The 20,875-nt window shown below is 37.2% G+C and overlaps 6 protein-coding genes across 14 annotated transcripts; 3 read left to right on the forward strand and 3 right to left on the reverse strand.

Annotated features, from left to right (window-relative positions):
- The first annotated feature begins 149 nt into the window (after positions 1-149).
- dock (SH2/SH3 adaptor protein dock) lies at positions 150-5,436 on the forward strand. Of its 4 annotated transcripts, none has more exons than XM_088037747.1 (5): positions 150-302; positions 460-669; positions 720-946; positions 3,316-4,014; positions 4,069-5,436. In XM_088037747.1, the coding sequence occupies exons 2-5, from the start codon at positions 558-560 to the stop codon at positions 4,276-4,278; spliced, it is 1,248 nt and encodes a 415-aa protein (XP_087893873.1). In that variant the 5' UTR covers positions 150-302; positions 460-557; the 3' UTR covers positions 4,279-5,436. The 4 variants fall into 4 exon arrangements, with proteins under 4 accessions (XP_087893873.1, XP_087893876.1, XP_087893874.1 ...); XM_088037750.1 differs by having other exon boundaries at positions 720-940; XM_088037748.1 differs by having other exon boundaries at positions 509-669.
- Positions 5,437-5,700: 264 nt separating this feature from the next.
- Arr1 (arrestin 1) lies at positions 5,701-7,448 on the forward strand. The gene is made up of 5 exons (XM_088035738.1): positions 5,701-5,877; positions 6,117-6,771; positions 6,816-6,959; positions 7,008-7,137; positions 7,186-7,448. The coding sequence occupies exons 1-5, from the start codon at positions 5,769-5,771 to the stop codon at positions 7,276-7,278; spliced, it is 1,131 nt and encodes a 376-aa protein (XP_087891864.1). The 5' UTR covers positions 5,701-5,768; the 3' UTR covers positions 7,279-7,448.
- A 256-nt stretch (positions 7,449-7,704) lies between these two features.
- On the reverse strand, positions 7,705-8,515 carry LOC148173948 (uncharacterized). The gene is made up of 3 exons (XM_088037211.1): positions 8,377-8,515; positions 8,117-8,323; positions 7,705-8,069 (listed from the first exon to the last, which is right to left on the reverse strand). The coding sequence occupies exons 1-3, from the start codon at positions 8,429-8,431 to the stop codon at positions 7,768-7,770; spliced, it is 564 nt and encodes a 187-aa protein (XP_087893337.1). The 5' UTR covers positions 8,432-8,515; the 3' UTR covers positions 7,705-7,767.
- Positions 8,516-8,742: 227 nt separating this feature from the next.
- Positions 8,743-9,775, reverse strand: LOC148173949 (uncharacterized). Of its 5 annotated transcripts, none has more exons than XM_088035255.1 (5): positions 9,605-9,775; positions 9,476-9,550; positions 9,194-9,419; positions 8,948-9,145; positions 8,743-8,897 (listed from the first exon to the last, which is right to left on the reverse strand). In XM_088035255.1, exons 1-5 carry the CDS (start codon positions 9,670-9,672, stop codon positions 8,796-8,798), a joined length of 669 nt encoding a protein of 222 aa, XP_087891381.1. In that variant the 5' UTR covers positions 9,673-9,775; the 3' UTR covers positions 8,743-8,795. The 5 variants fall into 5 exon arrangements, with proteins under 5 accessions (XP_087891381.1, XP_087891380.1, XP_087891379.1 ...); XM_088035254.1 differs by having other exon boundaries at positions 9,194-9,431; XM_088035253.1 differs by having other exon boundaries at positions 9,476-9,565.
- A 22-nt stretch (positions 9,776-9,797) lies between these two features.
- On the forward strand, positions 9,798-13,476 carry LOC148173950 (uncharacterized). Its single transcript, XM_088035250.1, has 3 exons — positions 9,798-9,991; positions 11,894-12,608; positions 12,933-13,476. Exons 1-3 carry the CDS (start codon positions 9,908-9,910, stop codon positions 13,052-13,054), a joined length of 921 nt encoding a protein of 306 aa, XP_087891376.1. The 5' UTR covers positions 9,798-9,907; the 3' UTR covers positions 13,055-13,476.
- On the reverse strand, positions 13,466-19,819 carry tim (timeless). Of its 2 annotated transcripts, XM_088035247.1 has the most exons (12): positions 19,584-19,819; positions 17,513-17,618; positions 16,911-17,464; positions 16,229-16,860; positions 15,820-16,177; positions 15,489-15,772; positions 15,117-15,315; positions 14,527-15,067; positions 14,275-14,475; positions 14,059-14,212; positions 13,912-13,995; positions 13,466-13,840 (listed from the first exon to the last, which is right to left on the reverse strand). In XM_088035247.1, the coding sequence occupies exons 2-12, from the start codon at positions 17,589-17,591 to the stop codon at positions 13,609-13,611; spliced, it is 3,318 nt and encodes a 1,105-aa protein (XP_087891373.1). In that variant the 5' UTR covers positions 17,592-17,618; positions 19,584-19,819; the 3' UTR covers positions 13,466-13,608. The 2 variants fall into 2 exon arrangements, with proteins under 2 accessions (XP_087891373.1, XP_087891374.1); XM_088035248.1 differs by lacking the exon at positions 13,912-13,995 and having other exon boundaries at positions 19,584-19,816.
- Between the last annotated feature and the right edge of the window lie 1,056 nt (positions 19,820-20,875).

Below are 20,875 nucleotides of genomic sequence, written 5' to 3' on the forward strand. Positions count from 1 at the left end.
AATGGATTTCTCTCCAGTTTTTAACGATACGTGTGCTCAAAGTCTTCCAATAATCTCAAAAAGAAAGTCAGAGCGTCATTAAAAAAATGACAAATCAAATGTCCCGCTCCAGTTGTCAAGGTCGTAGATCGATGCGCCCTCTTGTCGACAATTCGTGACATGAAAGCTCCCCTGTGATGTCTTCTGAAAAGACAGTGGAGGGTGGGAGCTGTTTTCTATGTAATTATCGTGAAAATCTCGTAAATGGTGCTTCAACGCGACTACTGATGTGTAATAAAGGAATATGTCCAGTTTGAAAATCGGTAAGTTCCTCTATATCCTATTTGGAATTCTCTATTGTTTTGGTCCCACCCCCAAAGTGATGACTTCCAGGCTCCCCCAAAGTTCCTCCAACTACCCTGTGCCCATTTCCTTTCCCGCCATTCTCTTCACTAAACATTCATTACATTTTACTTTCAGCATGAAGTTTATTTGTTTTCCACCAAATCATCGCATTTCATTGTTGTAGAAGTAGAAGCATGAATGTCGGCTAGCACTAGATAGTTGTGCTTGTGGTCATGTTGGAGACCCGATCTGTTCGTGGAATGCCAGAACCGTCTTGGCAAGCTAAGAGTAATTTCGCCGCTAAATCGACACCCCATTCGATGGCTGCACCAAATATCAGACATGGTCAGTGGCTTGTTACCTATCACTTTCTGCTCACTTTTTGTGTGTTGTAGGCAAAACTGGTCAAGATGACATTTGCCATGTTGTGGCCAAGTACGATTATGCTGCGCAAGGGCCTCAGGAACTAGACCTTAGGAAGAATGAGAGGTATCTCCTACTCGACGATTCCAAGCACTGGTGGAAGGTGCAAAATTCCAGAAATCAAGCCGGATATGTGCCAAGCAACTATGTCAAGAAGGAGAAGCCTTCTTTGTTTGACAGTATCAAGAAAAAGGTAACGGTATGTGTTCAATGTTTAGAGCATTTAAAGTACCATAAAAGTTTTGTTTGGATAATCGCCAGTTGTGAGCTGTTTGGTCAAGGTTTAAGGGAATTTATTGTTGAATTCAACAGTTTGCTTTAGAGGTAATTTTGCTGATTTTAGGAGATAACAAAACCTGAAATGCGCCAAATGTTTTTTATTACTCCTATTGTGTTTATTGATAAACGTGGCGTAATTAAAGAGATCCATTTGTTTTTTTAACTTTAAATTGATCTTGTTTATCATTGCACAAGAATTGAAAATGTGTAAAAATTGCGACCAAAAGTAAAAGCACCTTTTTTATGTTGGCCAAGACAACGAAACCAACCAGAATCTGGCACTGTGTCTAAAGGCCGTCTGACACGGTCCACAATTATGCACAGAATTTAGTCTGAAAAATTATGTCCAGAAATCTTCATCGTGTCATACACACTTTGCACACAATTTTGTACATAATTCTGTGTGAAGAAAAATTTTTAGAACATGTTCTAAATTCTTCCAGAATTCTGTACAGAAAGTGCGCGGCAATGTTGCGCATGAAGTTGAGTCATTGCGCTTGAAGTCAACTAACTTGTGTTGTGCTCAAATAATAATATCGTGGTCTAGAGATCAAGTTACTCTTTTAATTAAAGAATATCAAAAACATACATATTTGTTCGCCGTAAAGACGCCGCTGTACAAAAATCTGCATGCTCGGCAGGCAGCACTTGAAAAAATTCAAGCGTCATTAAGACCATTGCGGCCAAATATTACCACCCAAGAAATAAAGACAGGTGCTTTGAGGACCAATTTTCTGAATGTATACAAAAAGTATACATCCAGCATTGAAGTATCTTACTTTGATATATGAGGTTCTATGAACTTCAGCAGATATTTAAATTGATCGTTTGTTAAGCGAAGAAAATTTTTGTACGATTCGGATCTTCCACCAACAGCTTTTTGTTTAATAAAGTTAAAACATCTTTTCCTTGGTGACGTCGTTGTAACCATCGTCTACACCAAAGTCGTCGCTTTTGTTTTAACTTTAGCAAACCACGGGAAATTAACACAATTGATATTAAAATCACCGAAGAGTAAAACAACTCGTTGTCCATATCTTATTATACAAGGTGTCCCAGAACTCGCTCCCCATAGAGCAAGGGAAGGTGCCGACAGCAATACAGATGGTAAATTTCAAAATAAAAATTGACCAAGTTTAATAGTATTCAAGAACTGATAAAAAGTTAACAACCAATCCCGAAAGCTTATTCGAGAAGTGGAGTAAAAGGCCAACCCAATTTCCTAGGCAACGAGAGTCTAATGTTCATCTGACCAATGGATGATAGTATGTGTCCATAGTTACCAATTTTCAAATTCTGTTCAGCTTCAGGATTGGCTACAGTTTTTTTGCTTTATTTCGGTTATTTTTTGAGTTAAAAAATTATGGTTTCGAAATTTTGGTTAAGAATTCTTACCTCCATAAGCCCTTTTTCTCTGGGGCGCGAGTTCTGGGACAGCCTGTATATGGAACAATTAAAAAAATATAGCGCTACACTTTTATGGTTTTAAATTCTCAGGAATTGATGCACTCGTTTTCTGAGCAGAAAAAAAATCCCTAAGTTAAACGTCAAAATATTTTCGAATGCGCAAGCGCAAAAACAGAAATATGCACAGAATTTGGAAGCCGTGTCATACATGTGCACAAAATATCTTCAAAAATACTATTCATTTTTTAAATCAGAAATATATCCCAAATTCTGTTCACATTTTTGTTCATAATTGTGGCCCGTGTCAGACGGCCTTAAGAAGAATTTTTTTGCTTTAGATGTTGTTTGTGAATGTCTTCAGTATTTAGCCCTGCTTGTTTTTTTTTGATATTTCTTTATTTCCGTATTTACTCTGTATTTTGATTCTGAATCCAACTGATACCATTTTATTCGATCTATTTCGGTCGAGGTTAATATAATATTCCTATTCTCAGCACTCAAATATTGATAGGAAAGTTCCCGTTTCGAGTTTTTTGTATGAAACTAGTTGACTAGCCCTAATTTTTTAAAAGGAGTACGTTTATGTCGACAACAATTTTGTAGTTATTTTCCATTAAAGTTCCATTAAAAATGTGAATAGTTTTCTAATCGCAAAAAAATAATGAAAAATTCGTATCGGTTTTTACAATATTTACTCTATATTTTATCCCGTGTTTGATCTAATGCAGCAACACTAATCCCTTCAGTCGAATACGATAAATGCATGATTTCTGTGTGGCGCTTTTCTTTATGTTAACATGCAATTCGTTACTTTTCATTCTGGCTTTGTTGAGGTAGTTCGACTAACGTAGTTTTTGTTATAAATCTGAGTTTTGTTTCCAGGTAAAAAAAAGTGGTGGTTCGAAAACCCTCCCTTCAAACAACTCTCCCTCCAGAACGGTGGAATCCCCAAGCATGGCTCGTCGCCAAGCAGCTGACCCCTCGGAGGCCATCGGCACCGCCGTAGTCAAGTACAATTACCAAGCACAACAACCCGACGAGCTGTCTTTAGTCAAAGGAACTCGCATTCTTATCTTAGAAAAAAGCAACGATGGATGGTGGCGTGGTCAGAGTGGTAACGTCGCCGGTTGGTTCCCTTCGAATTACACCCAAGAAGAAGGCGACGCCGATGATACCCTCCACACATACGCCATGGCCGAAAATGTTCTCGACATCGTTGTGGCTCTCTATTCGTTCTCGTCCACTAATGATCAAGAATTGTCGTTTGAGAAAGGCGATAGATTGGAAATTTTAGATAGGCCCCCGAGTGATCCCGAATGGTACAAAGCAAGGAATGCCCAAGGGCAGGTTGGGTTGGTGCCCAGGAATTACCTGCAGGAGTTGTCCGAGTATCTGACGCAGCCGTATTTCGATAGGAACAAACAGGAGTTGGAGAGGTCGCAGCAGGTGGTAATGGGGGACAAACCACATCTGATAGACAAACCTTGGTATTACGGGACTATCACGCGACAGTTGTGTGATAGCCTGCTAAACCAGAGGGGACATGATGGCGATTTCCTCATCAGGGACAGTGAAACCAATGTGAGCATTATCACTCATTCGGTTGCTTTGTGAAAAAAACAATTTTTTTTCCAGGTTGGTGACTATTCGGTGTCGTTGAAAGCGCCGGGTCGCAACAAGCACTTCCGCGTGCACGTCGAAGGAGCTCTTTATTGCATCGGACAACGAAAATTCCACACTTTGGACCAACTCGTCGACCATTACCAGAGAGCGCCCATTTACACGAACAAACAAGGAGAAAAATTGTACCTCGTACGTCCATTACCAAAACCAACCAACGGATAACCCCCTTGAAATTTTAGCTACCCCGAAATTTCGTTTAGAAAAATGACATTCATATTTTATAAATTGCGTTTCTTTGTATGGTTTATTTGGTCAACCTGGCTCTAAATATGAGAGAGAATCCCAAGTGTTCTGGTCATGTTGTTTATTTTTGTGAATATCGTATACTTTTAAGTTGAATTTCCCCCGAATGAAGCGGTTCTCTTGATTGAGGACGCTCGCGTCTCAATTACCAGTAGTCTGAAGCACAACTAGTTCTTCGTAGATAATTCTGTGTTGAAGAAACTTGTAAATGCAGCTTTTATATCGTCAATACTCTAATAAAAGTAGATGTAAGGTGTGAAGAGAATGTTGATTGTTGATAGGAGAAAATTGGTTGCTTCCTAAATTCAGCTCGGAAAATCCGTTTGGAAGTTTGATCTGAACATGAAAATTCAGTGCCATCAGACAAAATCCGGAGCTAAATTACGCTAGTCTAAGGATGGAATTATATTTTTTGTAATTAATACGGCCAAGAGTTTCGAAGTGTTTCCAATTGTATTATATAGTGAACGTAATTAATTATAGGTAGTCAGTGTCAAGGTTTTTCGTCATCTTTCGTTGTCTAGAAAGTCATCTAAACACACCCGTTATTGTTGACAAGGAACTAATTGGATCTTATACGAATGTTAAAATTATTACAAAGTTGGGGTTATAAGAGTGTAAAGCAGAATTTTTCTACTTTTTATAATATTAAAAATGTAAAAAGAATCATATCATAAAAACTGCGCTTAGATAGCTTTCTCCGTAAGTAACAAAGTGCGTGGATGTGAACACTTTTTTTTGTACCTTGTTTATATTTCTTTCTTTTTATATATTTATGAAATGAATGAACTTTCCAGCACCGTCTCTTAGGACCATTTATTTACTCATTCATAATTTATTGCGTAATATAGAGAATGATTCGTTCGGTTACAATGAAATTATTATAATCGAACGGTATTGCGGGGGTTGTCTCCGTCATCGGCCACATTAGACGGTTAGTGAATAGTTTAAGCTAATAAATACCATGCTTGTGACAATTTTGTCTTTAAAGAATAATTGTGTGTATTATGTAAATAAACATGAGCCTGTATGTCAAACGAGTCTTGGATATTTCTCAATATACTTATTATAAACATAGTTTGAGTATAAAACCAATTTTATTTAACACTCGCTCATTTCTTCCTGTTTCCAGGCCTTGATTTTTATCAACATGTACATTTATCGTTGCCTCCGTCACAATTATCGCATTTCATTGTGTTTACTGCAAAATTAGCGGCGACGCCGGGAGTATAACATTACAATTATTACAACAATCAGAATTCTAGCTCGACCAAATCCGCGGAATGTTAATATTTTAATCGAATTTAGTGACTTGTATCATTGACGACGTCTAAATATAATCGCATTAAGAAGCCCTAAATTCGCTGTATAAAAGTGTGACTTCTCCAGGAACTGCGCTTTTTACGAAAATGGTGTTCAATTTTCGTGTGTTTAAGAAGCAATCCCCAAATGGGAAACTCACCCTGTATCTGGGGAAACGCGACTTTGTTGACCACATCTCCGGAGTTGAGCCGATAGGTAAGAGTTTACGCAACCGTGGAAATATTTGAGGGTAAATACGCGAAATCACATGTTTTTATGTTTAAATGCATGAAATGAAAATTTATGTTTTTTTAAACTGATTAAATGTCGAGCCATGTAATCCACGGGAGCAAGAAAAAAACAAAGTTCCTTGAACGGGCATTATTAATTTTTTTTAAGATTTACTGTTGAAATAATTTCTACTTCTTTTCTTTGTCTATTTTTGGCGTTTTTAGATGGCGTCGTGGTGCTCGACCCCGACTACCGCGACCGCAAAGTCTTCGGCCAAGTAATCTGCAGCTTCCGCTACGGCCGCGAAGAAGACGAGGTCATGGGTTTGAACTTCCAAAAGGATCTTCACTTAGCCACCCATCAAATCTTTCCACCCCCTGAAAAGCAAAACCCGACAAAACTACAAGAACGCCTTATGAAAAAACTGGGAGCGAACTCTTACGCGTTCAGTTTTTCTTTACCACCGAACGCTCCTGCCTCCGTCACCCTTCAGCCCGGCTCAGAAGAGGAAGGTCAACCTTGCGGGGTTCACTATTATGTTAAGTTGTTTGTTGGTGAGAACGAAACTGATCGTTCTCACAAAAGAAGTACTGTGTCTATGGCAATCAGGAAGGTGCAGTACGCACCGTCGAAGCAAGGAAAGCAGCCATGTACCGTCGTTCGTAAGGACTTTATGTTGAGTCCTGGGGATCTTGAATTGGAGGTGACGTTGGATAAACAGTTGTACTATCATGGGGAGAAGATTGCGGCAAATATTTGTATACGGAATAACAGTAATAAAGTGGTGAAGAAGATCAAAGTCATGGTGCAGCAAGGGGTTGATGTGGTGCTATTCCAGAACGGACAATACAGATCTACTGTTGCAAGCATGGAGACACAGTGAGTACTGAAAATTAGTCGCACTGAAACTATTTTTTTTATAGAGAAGGGTGTCCGATTCAACCAGGATCAACACTTCAAAAAATTGTCCACCTAGTTCCTCTGCTTTCTTCCAACAAAGAGCGACGAGGAATCGCTTTGGATGGACAGTTGAAGCGTCAAGAAACTAATTTGGCTTCTACCACGCTGTATATAAATATTTAATTTTTTTAGTTTTTGCATTATTCGTTTTTCAGGTTGGCATCCCCCGATCAACGTGACGCTTTTGGAATTATCGTCTCTTATGCAGTTAAGGTGAAGTTGTATTTGGGGGCTTTGGGAGGAGAACTGGCGGCTGAATTACCGTTTATTTTGATGCACCCAAAGGTAGAAAAACGGTGAATGTTTATAAGAAAAACAATCTTTTTTTTGCAGCCTGACAATAGAGGAAAAGTTATACATGCTGACAGTCAAGCGGACGTTGAAATGTTCAGACAGGATACTCTTGATGGGGAAATTGATGGATAAATTCTAAGCCATATATAATCTGAATGGATCCCCATATTTATGTTTTATTCATGAGAATGAGGGCAGCATTTTGGTCGTAATACTGTGGTAGATTTCCTGATAACTGTTCTGTAGGATTATATTTCGTTACTTAATATTCATCCCTTAATAATAATAGAGCTAAGCAAAAATTTGTTACTACTAGTAAAGGCCCCTTCAGAACACATCGTTTTTTGTATCACGATGTGTTCTGAAGGGGCCTTACTAGTAGTTTTGTTGTATAAATTTTTGTCTACCCATGGTAATTGAGGACGTAAACAAAGTATTCAACAATTGAATTTAATAATTCAAGTTTCAAGAACTACTAATGTAAAAATGAGTTTTACGCCGTTTATCACAAGATGAATTTTAGACCCTTGGACGCAAAGACGACAGTCCTGCAATATATGCACTGAAATTTACCCTATATTTCACAACAAATTTACAAACAGTCGATCAATTTACAAACAGTTACAAAGCAAATTTAAATAAAGCGGCAGATAGCATGAAAAAGTAAAGTGTGACATTTAAAGAGACTGTATCAGGTGCTGCTGACTTTTTACCACTTTTTTTTGTGGCATTTGATGTCCCATTATTGGCGTCAACAACCGTGCCTGTATCCTGAGGAACTTTAGCTGGTGGTTGTGTATTGCATGCAGCCTCGGCGGCCGGACATGCAGAACAATTTGCAGTGGCTTCTGCCTTTACAAGCGCGTCACAAAAATCATCTTCACCCAATTTCGCTGGGGCACAGCCTCTAAATTCCGCTTTATCTACAATGTTTGTGGTAGGTTTTGTACATGCACTTTTGTCGACTCACCTTTAAGAAATACCGTAACACAGGTGTCGCCTGCAGCATCCTCAGCAAAACTTGCTGTAATTTTATCCATAATTTTTTTCTCTTCCTGCCCCAGTTCCAAATCCTTCACAAGTTTTGCACATGGTCCCGTCGTGTTTGAACTTTCAAAACATTTGTCGAAGCTGGTGCATTCTATGCATAAATTGTCTGCATACGAATAGAAAACCACTACGAAAGCGTTTATTTGAAAAGATACGGCGGGGATACTATAACAGACTTACCAGTTGTCAGAAAAAGAAATATCGAAACGTTAAAGGGCACTTTAAACGGCTTCATTTTAAAGTAAAACAACAAAAAAGGGGCGAAAGACGAAAAACTTCACACTGAAAGTTGTAAAAATAAGAAGTCCAGGAAAATCAATAAATCTCCAAGGAATGACGAAATGTTGCACACTTGATCAGAATGTTACGAAACTGCATGGCTAGATATTTTGGAATTTTGTTAAAAACTAGAAGATAATGTTGGAAGGTTTTTAGGCCAATTAAATTTGTTACATAATAAACGCTCTAAAAGACACTTCTTATAGAACTCATTTTTTATAAACAATACATTCAGACACAATGTGGGTTTAAAATCATATTTAATAATCAATAACAATGAAGATCTTTATTTTTTCTGAATGTTCTGAATACAAAATAAGTTATTTATCGCCCACCTTCAAACCTTGCTGTAATGCTCTCTGTCTGTACCCATAAAGTTCCTTGATCCACTTTTCCATTCTTGCCTCTTCATTTAAAAACAGCTAAAACATTCACAATTAAAGATGAATTCTAAAATGTGTTTATCAGTTACATTGTGATGAAAAACACTATCAGGTTCTACTGGTTCCACTTCTGGTACTTTGATTGTCTGTTTTCTTAGATCAATAACTATGTTATCTAAAACTTTTTTAGATTTGCTTGAAGTGAAAGCTTTTGGGGTAAAACCATCTTCATTGAGTGTTGTGAGAACTTTAGCATCAACTTTAGACAATTCTGGAGATTTTCTGATCTATAAAAACGAATTAGATATAATTATGGAAAGAGTTTGCAATTTCACTTCATTTACAACATTTTCTTCAACATTGTCATGTTTTGGTTCTGAACTGCTACAGCTGGAACTTGAACGTCTTCTCCTACTGCTGTACTCCCGGATATAAGACCTAGATCTAGAACGTCTATACTTGGATCTAGATCTAGACCTATGGTGGCGGTCCCGAAACCGTGCTTTGTCTCTAGATCGTGACCGACGTCGTGATTTCGATTTATGTGCTGTTGAACTACTACTGCGTGACCTCCTAGAAATGATATTCAATTCTAAATTATCTCGCGGTTGTCATACCTTGATCTTGAATATTTATCGCGACTCCTACTTCTAGTGCTTTTCTTTTTATGGGCCCTCCTGGAGTCTGAAGAACTAGAGGAAGGAGATCTAAAAAAATACAAAGCCTCTGCTGAATTCACAACTCACCTATACTTCGACCTGCTCTTATAACTTTTGCGTTTTTCGCTGTCCGAGTCGCTGGAATATTTCCCCATTTCAGATCAAAACATTAAATGAGGTTATCCATCAAACTTTTCATCTGTCAAACTTGCAACCTCTGCAACTTCAGTCTACGCGATGATTGGTTGTTCAAACCCATTTCTACCAATCACGTATAGTGTGGACGTTTTGGACAAGCGCAGATCTTGTCAGTGTTTGTTTTGGAGCAGTGAGTGAGGAAATCGATCAATTACGTGTTTTTGTTGAATCCTGTGAACATTTTCTGTAATAATGACCATCCTGAAGAAGCCGATTTCTGGTGAAAAGAAAGACAAACTCGCGCCCTTGGTGGAAAATGATCAGTTGGCAACAGCCGTAAGTCCATTGCTTTTTCTTTATGTGGACTGACATTGCTAATATGGCCAACTTTATTTCATGTTCTTGTTAAGACGTAAATCGTGATTTTTCTTTGCCGAAATCGCAGTGTCATCAATGAGGTTAATGCAAACCGAATTTGCATAATTTTATTAATTTGGAATGAATTATCGCATTTCACAAACAATTCTTAGGTTTTTTTTGGACGAGTTCATCGGCAAAAGTTGATGGGGTCAATTATTTAATGCATTTACGGGGGCGTTTTTTTTTTCAATCAGTGGTCAAGTTATTTATAATACGAATAATCAGCGATTGTTCAACTTAATTTTTCCAAATTCTTTAAAAGTAATGTTTAAAATTTGTTGTTCGGATCGACTGCAGTTATAACAAAAGTCACGTCTGTTCTTAGCATGATCGTGTTTTGACAAATGTCAAAATCAATATTTTTGACCTATATTTGTATACCTATATTAAAGTGTAAAATCTATTTCTTTGTATTTCTAATCGCCAGTCCAATAAAGAATGCTAATTTTTGGAATCTAAAATATCGAATTCCAATTCAAGACCTCAAAAATTGCAATACATATTCGAAATTTCAAGGGAGTCATTGGTAGATATTGAATCTTGAGTGCGGTAAAGCAAACTTTATGCGGATTGAGTTTAAACTAATTAAGATATTAGAGTCTCAATTTTTTTGGATTTTGACAAGTACGTTAAAAGTTCAAACGCAACGCCAATGCATTAATATAAATTCAATTTTGATCTATGCACGATTTAAAACTACATTTCTGAAAGTGAAAATTTCTCGTTTATTCATTTGGAAAATTTTCCTGCAACTAAAATTTGTTGTAAATTGAAATAAAGCTTGAATATTAATATTAAAGCACAAACACTTCCATATTGATATTAGTACTCATTTATGAGATAGTCTTTAAAATAGAAAAATTTTGATTTTGAAATTTCAACGATTGTAAGCAACGACACAACTTTAAATTCCTTGTGATCTTCTGCATGAGAAGCGTGTCCTTAATTGCCACTTTGACAGCTGCCAATTTTGAGGTTATAAGATGAAAACTAACTGGGAATGCAAGAGTACGTGTCGTAGTTAGTTTTTCATAAGAGAACTTTTTGCAATATGAATCAAACATGACAGCGTTGTCTAAATCGTTCATTAAAATTTTCACAAAATTTTCAGTTTGACGTCAAATTACTTGACAAAAGCAAAAGATTGTTCATTCAATCAAAGACATGACTTGAAATTTCAAAACCAACCGAAGATGAGTTTTTATTTGATCTTTCGGTATTTAGGATATACCTAGAGAAACTCCAAAAGTAATAAAAAGTCTGATATGTACTTATTTTGATGGAAAATGGAAATTTTAAGTGCACCCACTGTACAAACTGTTAATTTGTGAAATTTCGGTCCAAATTCACTATCGTCAGAGCAACGATAAAATGCTTTTATTATTATTATTGTTATTTTATTTCGTCATTTTTCTTAACACATCAATAAAAATTAAAAGTAGGTTAATTTATAATCCAAACAAAAAATAGTAAAAATCGCTGACATATTTTACTATGTGGAAACTACAAATTATTATCCATAAATTTATTTAATTTTTTAACAAAGCGATAAATGAAGAAATTACTACTGCATTTTTTACCACGACAATAAAGTCAAGGTCTGTTGTAATGAATTCAAGCCTGTGTAAATCATGATGACTTAACAGTGCATAAAAATGAAACTTTTTTTTTAAAACGCTTCGTTTAATATTTCCGCTAGTATAAATTTTCGTGTTTTTATGGTTTCTAATTTAAAGTTTTGAATAATAATGAAACTTCTGATTATTTAAGCTCTTCAAAAAACTTTTTCCTATTAACAAACTCTTTATTTCATGCCAGCCACCAGCTGAAGATGTCGAGGGTCAGCCTTCCGACGTGGTCTTCCTCAAAGCTCGCGCTCGCCGTGTCTCCACCGCGACAACCCTCTGCCTCATTTTAACCTCGCTTTTGGTGGTTAGCACTGGCATTTTCGTCGGTAAAATTCTTTACAACCAATACATCAGCGCCCAAATGCGTCGTTTCACTGGTTATGCTCAAATTCCCATGCCTTCCGAGGACAGGCAGACTTTGTACTTGAAAGAACGCATGCCTCATCCAGATCTATTTAAGACATTGGGCGGTGACGATGATGACGATGACAACAACTTGAGCAGAGACAGCTACGACGATATCATTCGCAATTATTTCCGAGAGGATTTTGAGATTGACCTTGATGGGGAGAAGTATGAGAAAATCGATGTTCCAGATTTTCGCGATGGGAGAAGTGGGAGGTTCGTTCATGATTTCAACACCAATTTGACAGGGATCATTGATATCACTGGGAATAGGTGTTTTGTAATGCCATTAAATAGGGGAAATGTGTTGCCCCCAAGGTCTCTCTTTGATTTGATTCATAAGATGTGGGAGGGATATTATAAGGTTGATACGCAAGTCGTTAGGGAAACGATGAGAGTTGTTACGCCTCCATTGAAGGATCTGAAGGGAATCGGGAGTTATATAGCAAAGGAATGCGAACATAGACCTGTTTACAAGTTGGAGAAATACGTGGGAGGAGGTGAGTTAAAATCTATAAAACATTCTCTGAGAATTTAATGTTAATAGTTCAATATTTGATTTATAACTTTATCTATGTTGTAAATGTGATAATACTTCAAATATTCAACATTATTGATTTTTTATAGAAATGAATTTTTAAATACGAGATTTACTGTTATTTCACATTATTTGCAGTTCGATGATACCTAATGCAGTTGGTTATCATTATGGACTCATGTTTCACAATACTGATAAGAGTTTTTGCTTTATTGCATTCGTTTTTTTTCACAAAACCGGTCGCTTATCGTCTGAATGAGTCACTAATTTTTTTAATACTTTGCAGTGGTGAAACGTTCCGCAGATTTGCATGTCGAAGCCAAGTTTGCTCAATTCTCCGGAAACAAGATCACCGAGTACGACATCCTCAATTTGGAAGATGTTGAGCAGTACGAAAAGGTCCAATAAAGTGGCCATCAGAGGAGTTAGTTGAAAATTTTCATTATAATTGCTTTTAAGATATTACGGTAATAATTACTATTTTGACTGCATGTAAGTCAAAAGTGTATAAAAGTACGTAACTTTTTGTAGTCGAATCACAGCCTGAGCGGTTCCGCAAATGACATTTCCAAAACGGAGCCATTATGTATTATAAAGTTTAAAGGGCGTTATTGTGCATGTAATTGTTGTACATTTTATATACTATGAAGATTATTAAATTATATTCATAATGTACTTAAGTTATATGTTACACGATTTCCTGTGGGATGCAATATATTGTTTTGACCTAAAACATATCACCTATCATTGTCAAATCAACTGTTTTCAGTTTTATCCGTTTTTTATTGTCAATAAAGGATGTATAGTACGTTGTCTTGCTACTCCGAAAATATTCTTTAATTTTCATACAACAAATATCACGTGTAAGTACAGAAAAAATGTACAAGACAACATCTAAAGCTGATTTTACACAACCGCAACAAAAAATACACCAAACTTGTTCTAAAGAAAACATGACGAGTTTATTTTTGTTCTAAAACCAAAACTAGTTTATCCTCCTCATCACTCACGCACATTCTCGTCAAATCTGACGCAATCGAGGCAGTTTCACAAGTACTGCGCTCATGATCTTCGTGAATCGGCGAGTATTCCATGTTCTGCGTCACTTGATTGTCAACGATGCTCAATTCCGGTGGAGGTAGACTGCAGGGGAATTCTTCGAGTCCAGGGATGGTGATGGAAAGAGGATGCGCGCTAAACATAACAACAATTAAATCTTGTACTAACAACAACGAAAAAACAACGATGACAACACCAAATTTTACCTATTTATCGGTACTTCGAACTCAGAGATCTGAAGTACTCGGGTTTGGAAATTGTCGGTTTGAAACCATTCGGTTGAATTTGGTCTAGAAACCATGGAGGGGTGGCAAAATTTGAAATTTGGGGAGAAAAGGGAGTTCAGTACTTACAAGGGCGTGTATCTGACCATCGTTGGGGTTTGTTTGCTGTCATTCATGGAGAATTTTCCACGTTGGAAAGAGTCTGTGATATCAGCTATTTCTTTCTTGAGCGTCTCGCAGCTATTGCGGCCCTTGAAGATGGCCATGTCGAAGTGGAGTTTGTCTGAAGAACAAAATTGTTGAGTTTACCCGGCGCATCCACCATTTTTGCATTCAGCTTCCTACCTTGGTCAATGGGCCCCAGCTGTTGCGCCATCGTGAAAACATGTTCGGCATTCCAAAAATTCGGGATGGTCACAAAAATTTTTCCAGTATCGATCGGCAAGTACAACCCCAGTTTGTGCAGTAGCAAAATAAACGACTTGTACTTTAAAATTGCAGTTTGTTCCGACGTCCAGGGAATTACAGGAATCGGTAAATTCAGTACTGCCAACGCACAACATTCATATCTTTCAATATCAGTAATTAATTACTTACGGGCGAAATAATAGATGACTGGCTCCCCCAAAGCTTTGCTGTGGTTAAATTCATCGGGATTTGCAAGAACTAACTTGACATAACACGTGTCGATGAGAATTTTCTGGAGCCACGAAACTAATTTGCTTTTGTTGTCTCGGCATAGGTACTCTCGCAGGATTCTAATTCCATCGTCTATGCCACAAGAGTCCTCAATGTTTTGAGCATCCGACATGATGATTTGAGTGTCTTTTAGGTGGTCAGGTTGCCGATTAGCTTTGACGAAATCGTTGTATTGGCTCTCGTTGATAATGTTTTGTTCGAAAAGTTGTCGGATTATGGACATTTGTGTTTTTTGGCGGACGTATTTTTTGGTAATGTTGGCTATCGTGTCGGGGAAGTACCGACTTTGGTTGTAGTACCCTAACAAGTTGCCTTTCTCTTCTTCCGTCCACTCTTCTTCGATTAAATTATCGGTTTCAGGAGAGGAGTTCAAATCGGGATTTTGCCGAGGGGTGTTGATGAATTTGTGTATAATGTACTCGATTAGATCCGACCAGTCCTTAAGAACGACAAATTACGAGTTGAAAGAGTAGCGACAGGCTACTTACGTCACAAAGCTCGTAATCCGTTTCCCAAATGCGAGAGAACGTTTTCAAAATCCCTGGCTGGAACAGCGTGGTCACGTGCTCCAGATCTCCCCCAATGTGGTGCATCATCGTGAAGATGCAATTATTGACGAATTCTCCATTCTCTTTAAAGCTCTCGAGGAGAAGACCATATTGGCGCATAATTTCAACCGTCGCGAATCTGAAAGTGTTTAAACCAGAAGCATTTTCTAATTCGCAGATTTCTAGTTTAAAGTGCATGCTGAAGCTCTGTATAATGTGAGAGGGTCTACTTACAACAAAGTTCCCTTATCCCTATTTTTTTTTATACCTACAAAGATGGCGCCGCGCACAAGAAGAAGAGAAAATCCTTACTGTTTAAGGTGTTCCATTAAATTAAAAGTATGTCGTTCTTTGGTGGCTGACTCCAGAAACAACAAATAATTGTGATTGGTCAAAATAAGGTCTTGAAGATACTGTCTGCTTTGGATTTCAGGATTGTACTGCCTCAGCAATAACAAAAATAATGACTTTAAATCATCCATTTCGATGATTTGGTTTTGTAACTTCACCAAAACGAGTCTATCGTCGTCGCTTAAGTGTATCATCTTTTGGTACATTTCAACAGCTTGCAAGAACTCTCTCAGGGCGGTCACCACCTGAAAAATTCATTGAAACTGAGACGAAAGCTTCAACCAAGTCGTACCAGATGAAGCCGGCGCAAACATGGCTTCAAATCTATGTCCATTTTTTCGCTCAGTTCCAGCTCTTCGTATATCCAAACAGCTTGAAAGACGAGGTACGCCAAAATTTCTTGGGAGAGAACAGGGCTGACGTGTTCTAAATCGAGTTCCAACTGTGTCGCGAATTTGAGGAAATAAGTTATCAACCAGAAGAAATGGGAGGAGTCGATTTGGACGTGGATGTTCGAAAGGAGTTGACAGTGGAGGTCTTGAACGAGGTTTCCGTAGCCTTTCAGGAGGAAATCCACTGTGAATTCCTTCAGGATGTTAGCAATATCTTCGTCTGTTGGGAGATGATGCAAAAGACCTTTCATGTTGATTCTGAGAAAACAAGAGTAGCAGTTAATTAACAATGAGCACTAATATGCTCACGTGTTTGTCTTGCTCCTCTTCACTAACTTCTTCCTCCTTAGCTCCTTCTTATCCAACACCGTCGCTGCGCGACTCTTCCCTCCACTGTACCTGCTTTTTTGGAACGTATGCGGCTTCTGATGCACCGGTTTTTGCTGTGGTTGGTCTTCTTCATTACTAGAAGTGGAAATGGATTCTTGATTCTCCACTTGCGTCACGTAACCAAAATCCTCGCTTTGCGACGAACAGTCTCTTTTACTTTTCGCTGTAGGTTTTTCTTTTGGAATGTCTACAGAATCTATACTATTGTGAGCAGTGGACACTCCACTACTTGTGCTCGTTTCGGTCTCTGTAGATTTCCCTCGAATCATCATCCCTGAGAGAGTTTTTTTGCTGCGTTCAATGGTGTTAGAATTCGGTTTAATTCTTTTGCCACCACCCCCATCACTTGAATCGGATGTGGGATCCGAAGTGATGATAGGAGAGGAGTCGTCGCTGCCTTGCTCCGGAGGTGACGTGTTACTCTCGTTGTCTTCGGAGCTTTCACTGAGAGAAGCTTCAAGCCAGAGGTTGAGGAGTTTTTGGAGAGTTCCAACGTGCTGGTCTTTGTAAAGGAGGGCGATTAGCTGAACCATAGTCACGCCAAAGTAAATCTAAGAAAACGAGGAAATGTGTAACAATAACTTCTTTGATTTGAACTTACTTTTTGCGGGCATGAAATGAGGTAAATGATAACTTTGTCGATGCTCTGTGTAAAGAGATTCCATATGATCTCATTCTGCATACTCGAATGCGCTAGAGGACTGCTCTGTGGGCTCTTCACTTCCGGAACATGCAAAATATTCCTCAGAAGAAGGAGACAGTTGTTGATACTTTCACAATATTCCAGATCCATCTCTAAATCACTCTCCACAAGGAATTTAATGTGGTCCATGATAACTTTGGTACTTCTGCTATCAGTAAAAGCTTCCTTACTACTAGTCAACAGTTTATTCAGCTCGAAGATGGTGTGTTTTCCAACTTCCGTCCGGCCAGTCGCTTCTAAAGGTAACAAATACTCGATCGGAATCGTCAGATTCACCAAGATCTTCACAACCATATCAATAATCTTCGTATTATTCTTCGCGTCATCTTTAATGTTCGTCAACAACGGAATTAGATCTTTTTGGATGTTTTGCCCGAAACCCACAGCTCTTCGATAAGTCCTCAACGTGGTATCCTCCAAGGAAAGCTCCTTCAAGATTTCATGGAGTTTTTCTAAAATCATCTCATTAGAACCCGAGTTGAGAGGTGAAAATCGTTTACCAAGACAGTCATTGGCGAGGCTGACGACGTCTCCGTTTCGGACACAAATCGTTGCAAACATGTTATGGACGTGAGCCATTTGGGGGATTCACATCAAAGATGTACACTGAAAAAAATACAAATCTAAACTGTCTACATGGCACTAAAGGAACTGAACGTTCACTTTCTACAGAAACGTGACTTGGTCCAGCACACGTTTGAATACATTTGTGCATTAATTAGCCAGTACTGCATCTAGGCGGAATTTAGCCTTGATTGTACTTTCCTATTGCATGAGAACCGTTATGTTATGATAGGTGTAATGTTTACAGTTAGATTGTAACGGTGTTTAGACACACCTTGTTCTTTTATTGTCGGTGGGAATTAATGTCTCGGTCAAGGGGGGTGCATGGTTACTGGCCTTGTTCTAGATAAAGGTTTTTCAGAAATGCAGCATGCAGACAACTACTTTGGAGGAATAATCTTGCGCATTTACAATTTTTAAGGCACCGGAAATTTTTATTTGCTTTGACAATCAGTTATTAAGTAAGGGCGTATTTGCGTGCAAATTTTATAACATTTTCTATCTAAATAAAAGGTCGATTTTCCTCACAGCGATGATGTGTATGACACAAGAGTGAAACATGTCTATTTGTATGTTTTACGTCTGTTTTAATATCTATATTAGAATGTCAATTCGAAATTGTTTTTATTAATTCTTTCTGGTTTTTCTAAAGGTTAGTCATTTCTAGCTTTACTACCTGAATAACTCCAATATTTTAGAGCGATCCGGTTAAAATTAAATCGATCCGTAATTTTTAATAGATCGCTCGCTAAAGTGAATAGGAATAGGATTTATTAATTATTGTTATTATTAAAAATCACAAAAATTCGATCTTTCGAGTATTACTGGTTATTTAAAAACCCGTAAAATTGTGCGCAAAAATATGTGTTTTTGGTAAACATAACTACTATGTGGGCCTGTTCAGCACACACTTTTTTAAGGATTTTACCTTATTTTTAAAGGTATACATACAGGTGTCCCAGAACTCGCGCCCCAGAGAGAAAGGGCTTATGGAGGCAACAATTCTGAACCAAAATTTTGAAACCATAATTTTTTAACTCAAAAAATAACCGAGATAAGACAAAAAAACTGTAGCCAATCCCGAAGCCGAACAGAATGTGAAAATTGGTAACTATGGACACATACTATCATCCATTGGTCAGTTAAGCATTAGACTCTCGTTGCCTAGGAAATTGGGATGGCCATTTACTCCACTTCTCGAATAAGCTTTTGGGATTGGTTGTTAACTTTTTATCAGTTCTCGAATACTATTAAACTTAGTCAATTTTTGTTTTGAAATTTACCATCTGTATTGCTGTCGGCACTCTCCCTTGCTCTCTGGGGCGCAAGTTCTGGGACACCTGTATTTAAAAAAGCAAATATTTCAAGGGTATAAAAAAGTAACATTTTTAACTATTTTGTCTTGTTTTGAAGGTACCTTTTTAAAATAGTGCAAATTTTAAGGATTCGGCATTATTTTTAACAACAGGTTTTATAGGTCGAAGACAGGAATTTTAACTTTTTTTAATATACTTTAAAAATAGTGTAGAGTTGTAGGTATATTATAAAATCTCTAAATTTTTACTGTTTTCCGAAGGTGAATTTTTTTAGCCAAAATCTAATTTGATATTTCTTAAAAATCGTACAAAATCCTTAAAATTTGGATTTTTTTAAAAAGGTACCTTAAAAACAAGGCAAAATCGTTAAAAGTGTATTTTTATATAATAGAAATATTTGCTTTTTTGAATATTCGTTTAAGAACAGGATAAAAGTAGTAACTTATTTAATACGAGTAAAGGTAATTTAAAACTAATTTTAAACAATGAACAGTTAATTAATTGAGCGGGCGGCATAAAATGTAACGCAATAACAGTGTCATTAAATCCAATATGTTGTGAAAAGAAAGGACACGTGTACATCTGGCTTTTCCCAGTCTCAGCTTATACAGTTCCATTTTTGTTGCAATTCTTTTACTCATTCATCCCAATATTCCTCTGAACAAAAAAGATGCGTTTTTCTAGAACTCACCCAAAAAAGCGACACAAATTTCGGCAACTTCAATGTTATATACAAGAATGTGCGACACTCAAAACACCAAAATTCACCAAAATAATAAAAACACGATTAACGAGATGTACAACATGACTAGAAAACTGGAATAAACGAAGATCGAACTGATGGGGGTTGAAGAACATCCGGGCGCACGTGAAACTGCAACGTGACTTTTTACGTTAATAGCGTCGGTCGAGACGACTGGGGGGCAATTTGTTGTTGATTAAACATGTGCGAGTGCCCCTCATGTCGGGGGCGGCGCAAGCGCTGCCATGCTCCTGTTGACGCAGGAAAGTCATTCAAGAGAAAGTGAAAAAGAAGTTCAAGAGAAGGGCGTGGAAATTTGTGAACTTCCCCGGAAGGAGAATAATATGGTTTCGGATTTTGTTATTTTTGTTCAAATTTTCTTCTTCTACGATTATTTTAGTAAATGCAGCCTGAGAGGGTTTAATGATAGGAAAGAAAATTGTAATCAGAGAGTCATTTGTATTAATTATTCTGTTCGTTGATAAAAATATCAAATTGTCTTTGACGATAAATATTTGTCATATTCTCGCAGCAATTCTAGGCGTTTTCCTATTTTCTATGCATTTATTTTTCAACAGAAACCACAGTTTCAGTTATTACGTCTGGCTCACATTTTTAAAGAAATAAAAAGCGGTAGTTTTCATAAAAAATTGATATTTCAATAGATTAAATCAGTTTAAAAACAAGTCATTTTCTTTTTTTTTGTGTGTTTTTGTAAAAACCGCAATGGATTGTTATTCAAACTCAACAAACTTCAACGATTAAAACTTGAACATCGGCTAATTTTTTTTAAAAATTCATGTTTTTGAGAAAATCTGAATTAGAAAAAGGTGTTAAAAATTAGGTAAAAGAGTCAAATTCAACGTTGTTTTTGATATTTTGTAGAAATACCGGTTTTTGTTGCAAATTTATGCATGGAAAATAGAAAAACAACTAAGAAAACTAGGCATAATAATCTGAGTTAAAAAGTTACACATATTAGACTACTTCTCTCTCTAGAAAGAGGCGACGAAGAGCTACGAATTACAAATTGAGATAAATACATCTGTAACCAAATGTTTTTTCAAATCTGTTGTGTAACCTGATAAAAAACACAAGATATAAATAAATTAGGTAACTAATTCCTAATATAGTTCGAGATCTGTTACTTTTTATTTATGTAAGAATAATTAATATCGAAGTGATAAGTAGCCGACATTTAAAATACCCTACACATTTGGATTTAGTTCTGTTTTCTTTTA

The sequence above is a fragment of the Gnatocerus cornutus genome, chromosome 5 (assembly GCF_029298725.1).
Source record: "Gnatocerus cornutus isolate USDA-ARS CGAHR chromosome 5, icGnaCorn1.1, whole genome shotgun sequence".
In the NCBI taxonomy this organism is placed as follows: Eukaryota; Metazoa; Arthropoda; class Insecta; order Coleoptera; family Tenebrionidae; genus Gnatocerus; species Gnatocerus cornutus.

What these genes read in the sequence shown, in the direction of transcription:
- LOC148173949 (XM_088035251.1), bottom strand. Translation starts at nt 9,672, where the DNA reads ATGGGGAAATATTCCAGCGACTCGGACAGCGAAAAACGCAAAAGTTAT. An exon ending in GATAAATATTCAAGATCAAG is followed by an intron (nt 9,432 to 9,475) that starts GTATGACAACCG and finishes TATCATTTCTAG; the next exon opens with GAGGTCACGCAGTAGTAGTT. An exon ending in AAGAAAATGTTGTAAATGAA is followed by an intron (nt 9,146 to 9,193) that starts GTGAAATTGCAA and finishes TCGTTTTTATAG; the next exon opens with ATCAGAAAATCTCCAGAATT.
- tim (XM_088035247.1), bottom strand. Translation starts at nt 17,591, where the DNA reads ATGGCTCACGTCCATAACATGTTTGCAACGATTTGTGTCCGAAACGGA. An exon ending in AAGAGGAGCAAGACAAACAC is followed by an intron (nt 16,178 to 16,228) that starts GTGAGCATATTA and finishes TTGTTTTCTCAG; the next exon opens with AATCAACATGAAAGGTCTTT. An exon ending in TTAATGGAACACCTTAAACA is followed by an intron (nt 15,316 to 15,488) that starts GTAAGGATTTTC and finishes AAACACTTTCAG; the next exon opens with ATTCGCGACGGTTGAAATTA.
- LOC148173948 (XM_088037211.1), bottom strand. Translation starts at nt 8,431, where the DNA reads ATGAAGCCGTTTAAAGTGCCCTTTAACGTTTCGATATTTCTTTTTCTG. An exon ending in ATTTCTTTTTCTGACAACTG is followed by an intron (nt 8,324 to 8,376) that starts GTAAGTCTGTTA and finishes ACGCTTTCGTAG; the next exon opens with TGGTTTTCTATTCGTATGCA. An exon ending in TGTTACGGTATTTCTTAAAG is followed by an intron (nt 8,070 to 8,116) that starts GTGAGTCGACAA and finishes CAAACATTGTAG; the next exon opens with ATAAAGCGGAATTTAGAGGC.
- LOC148173950 (XM_088035250.1), top strand. Translation starts at nt 9,908, where the DNA reads ATGACCATCCTGAAGAAGCCGATTTCTGGTGAAAAGAAAGACAAACTC. An exon ending in ATGATCAGTTGGCAACAGCC is followed by an intron (nt 9,992 to 11,893) that starts GTAAGTCCATTG and finishes ATTTCATGCCAG; the next exon opens with CCACCAGCTGAAGATGTCGA. An exon ending in GGAGAAATACGTGGGAGGAG is followed by an intron (nt 12,609 to 12,932) that starts GTGAGTTAAAAT and finishes AATACTTTGCAG; the next exon opens with TGGTGAAACGTTCCGCAGAT.
- dock (XM_088037747.1), top strand. Translation starts at nt 558, where the DNA reads ATGTTGGAGACCCGATCTGTTCGTGGAATGCCAGAACCGTCTTGGCAA. An exon ending in TGCACCAAATATCAGACATG is followed by an intron (nt 670 to 719) that starts GTCAGTGGCTTG and finishes TGTGTGTTGTAG; the next exon opens with GCAAAACTGGTCAAGATGAC. An exon ending in GTATCAAGAAAAAGGTAACG is followed by an intron (nt 947 to 3,315) that starts GTATGTGTTCAA and finishes TTTTGTTTCCAG; the next exon opens with GTAAAAAAAAGTGGTGGTTC.
- Arr1 (XM_088035738.1), top strand. Translation starts at nt 5,769, where the DNA reads ATGGTGTTCAATTTTCGTGTGTTTAAGAAGCAATCCCCAAATGGGAAA. An exon ending in CTCCGGAGTTGAGCCGATAG is followed by an intron (nt 5,878 to 6,116) that starts GTAAGAGTTTAC and finishes TGGCGTTTTTAG; the next exon opens with ATGGCGTCGTGGTGCTCGAC. An exon ending in GTTGCAAGCATGGAGACACA is followed by an intron (nt 6,772 to 6,815) that starts GTGAGTACTGAA and finishes TTTTTTTTATAG; the next exon opens with AGAAGGGTGTCCGATTCAAC.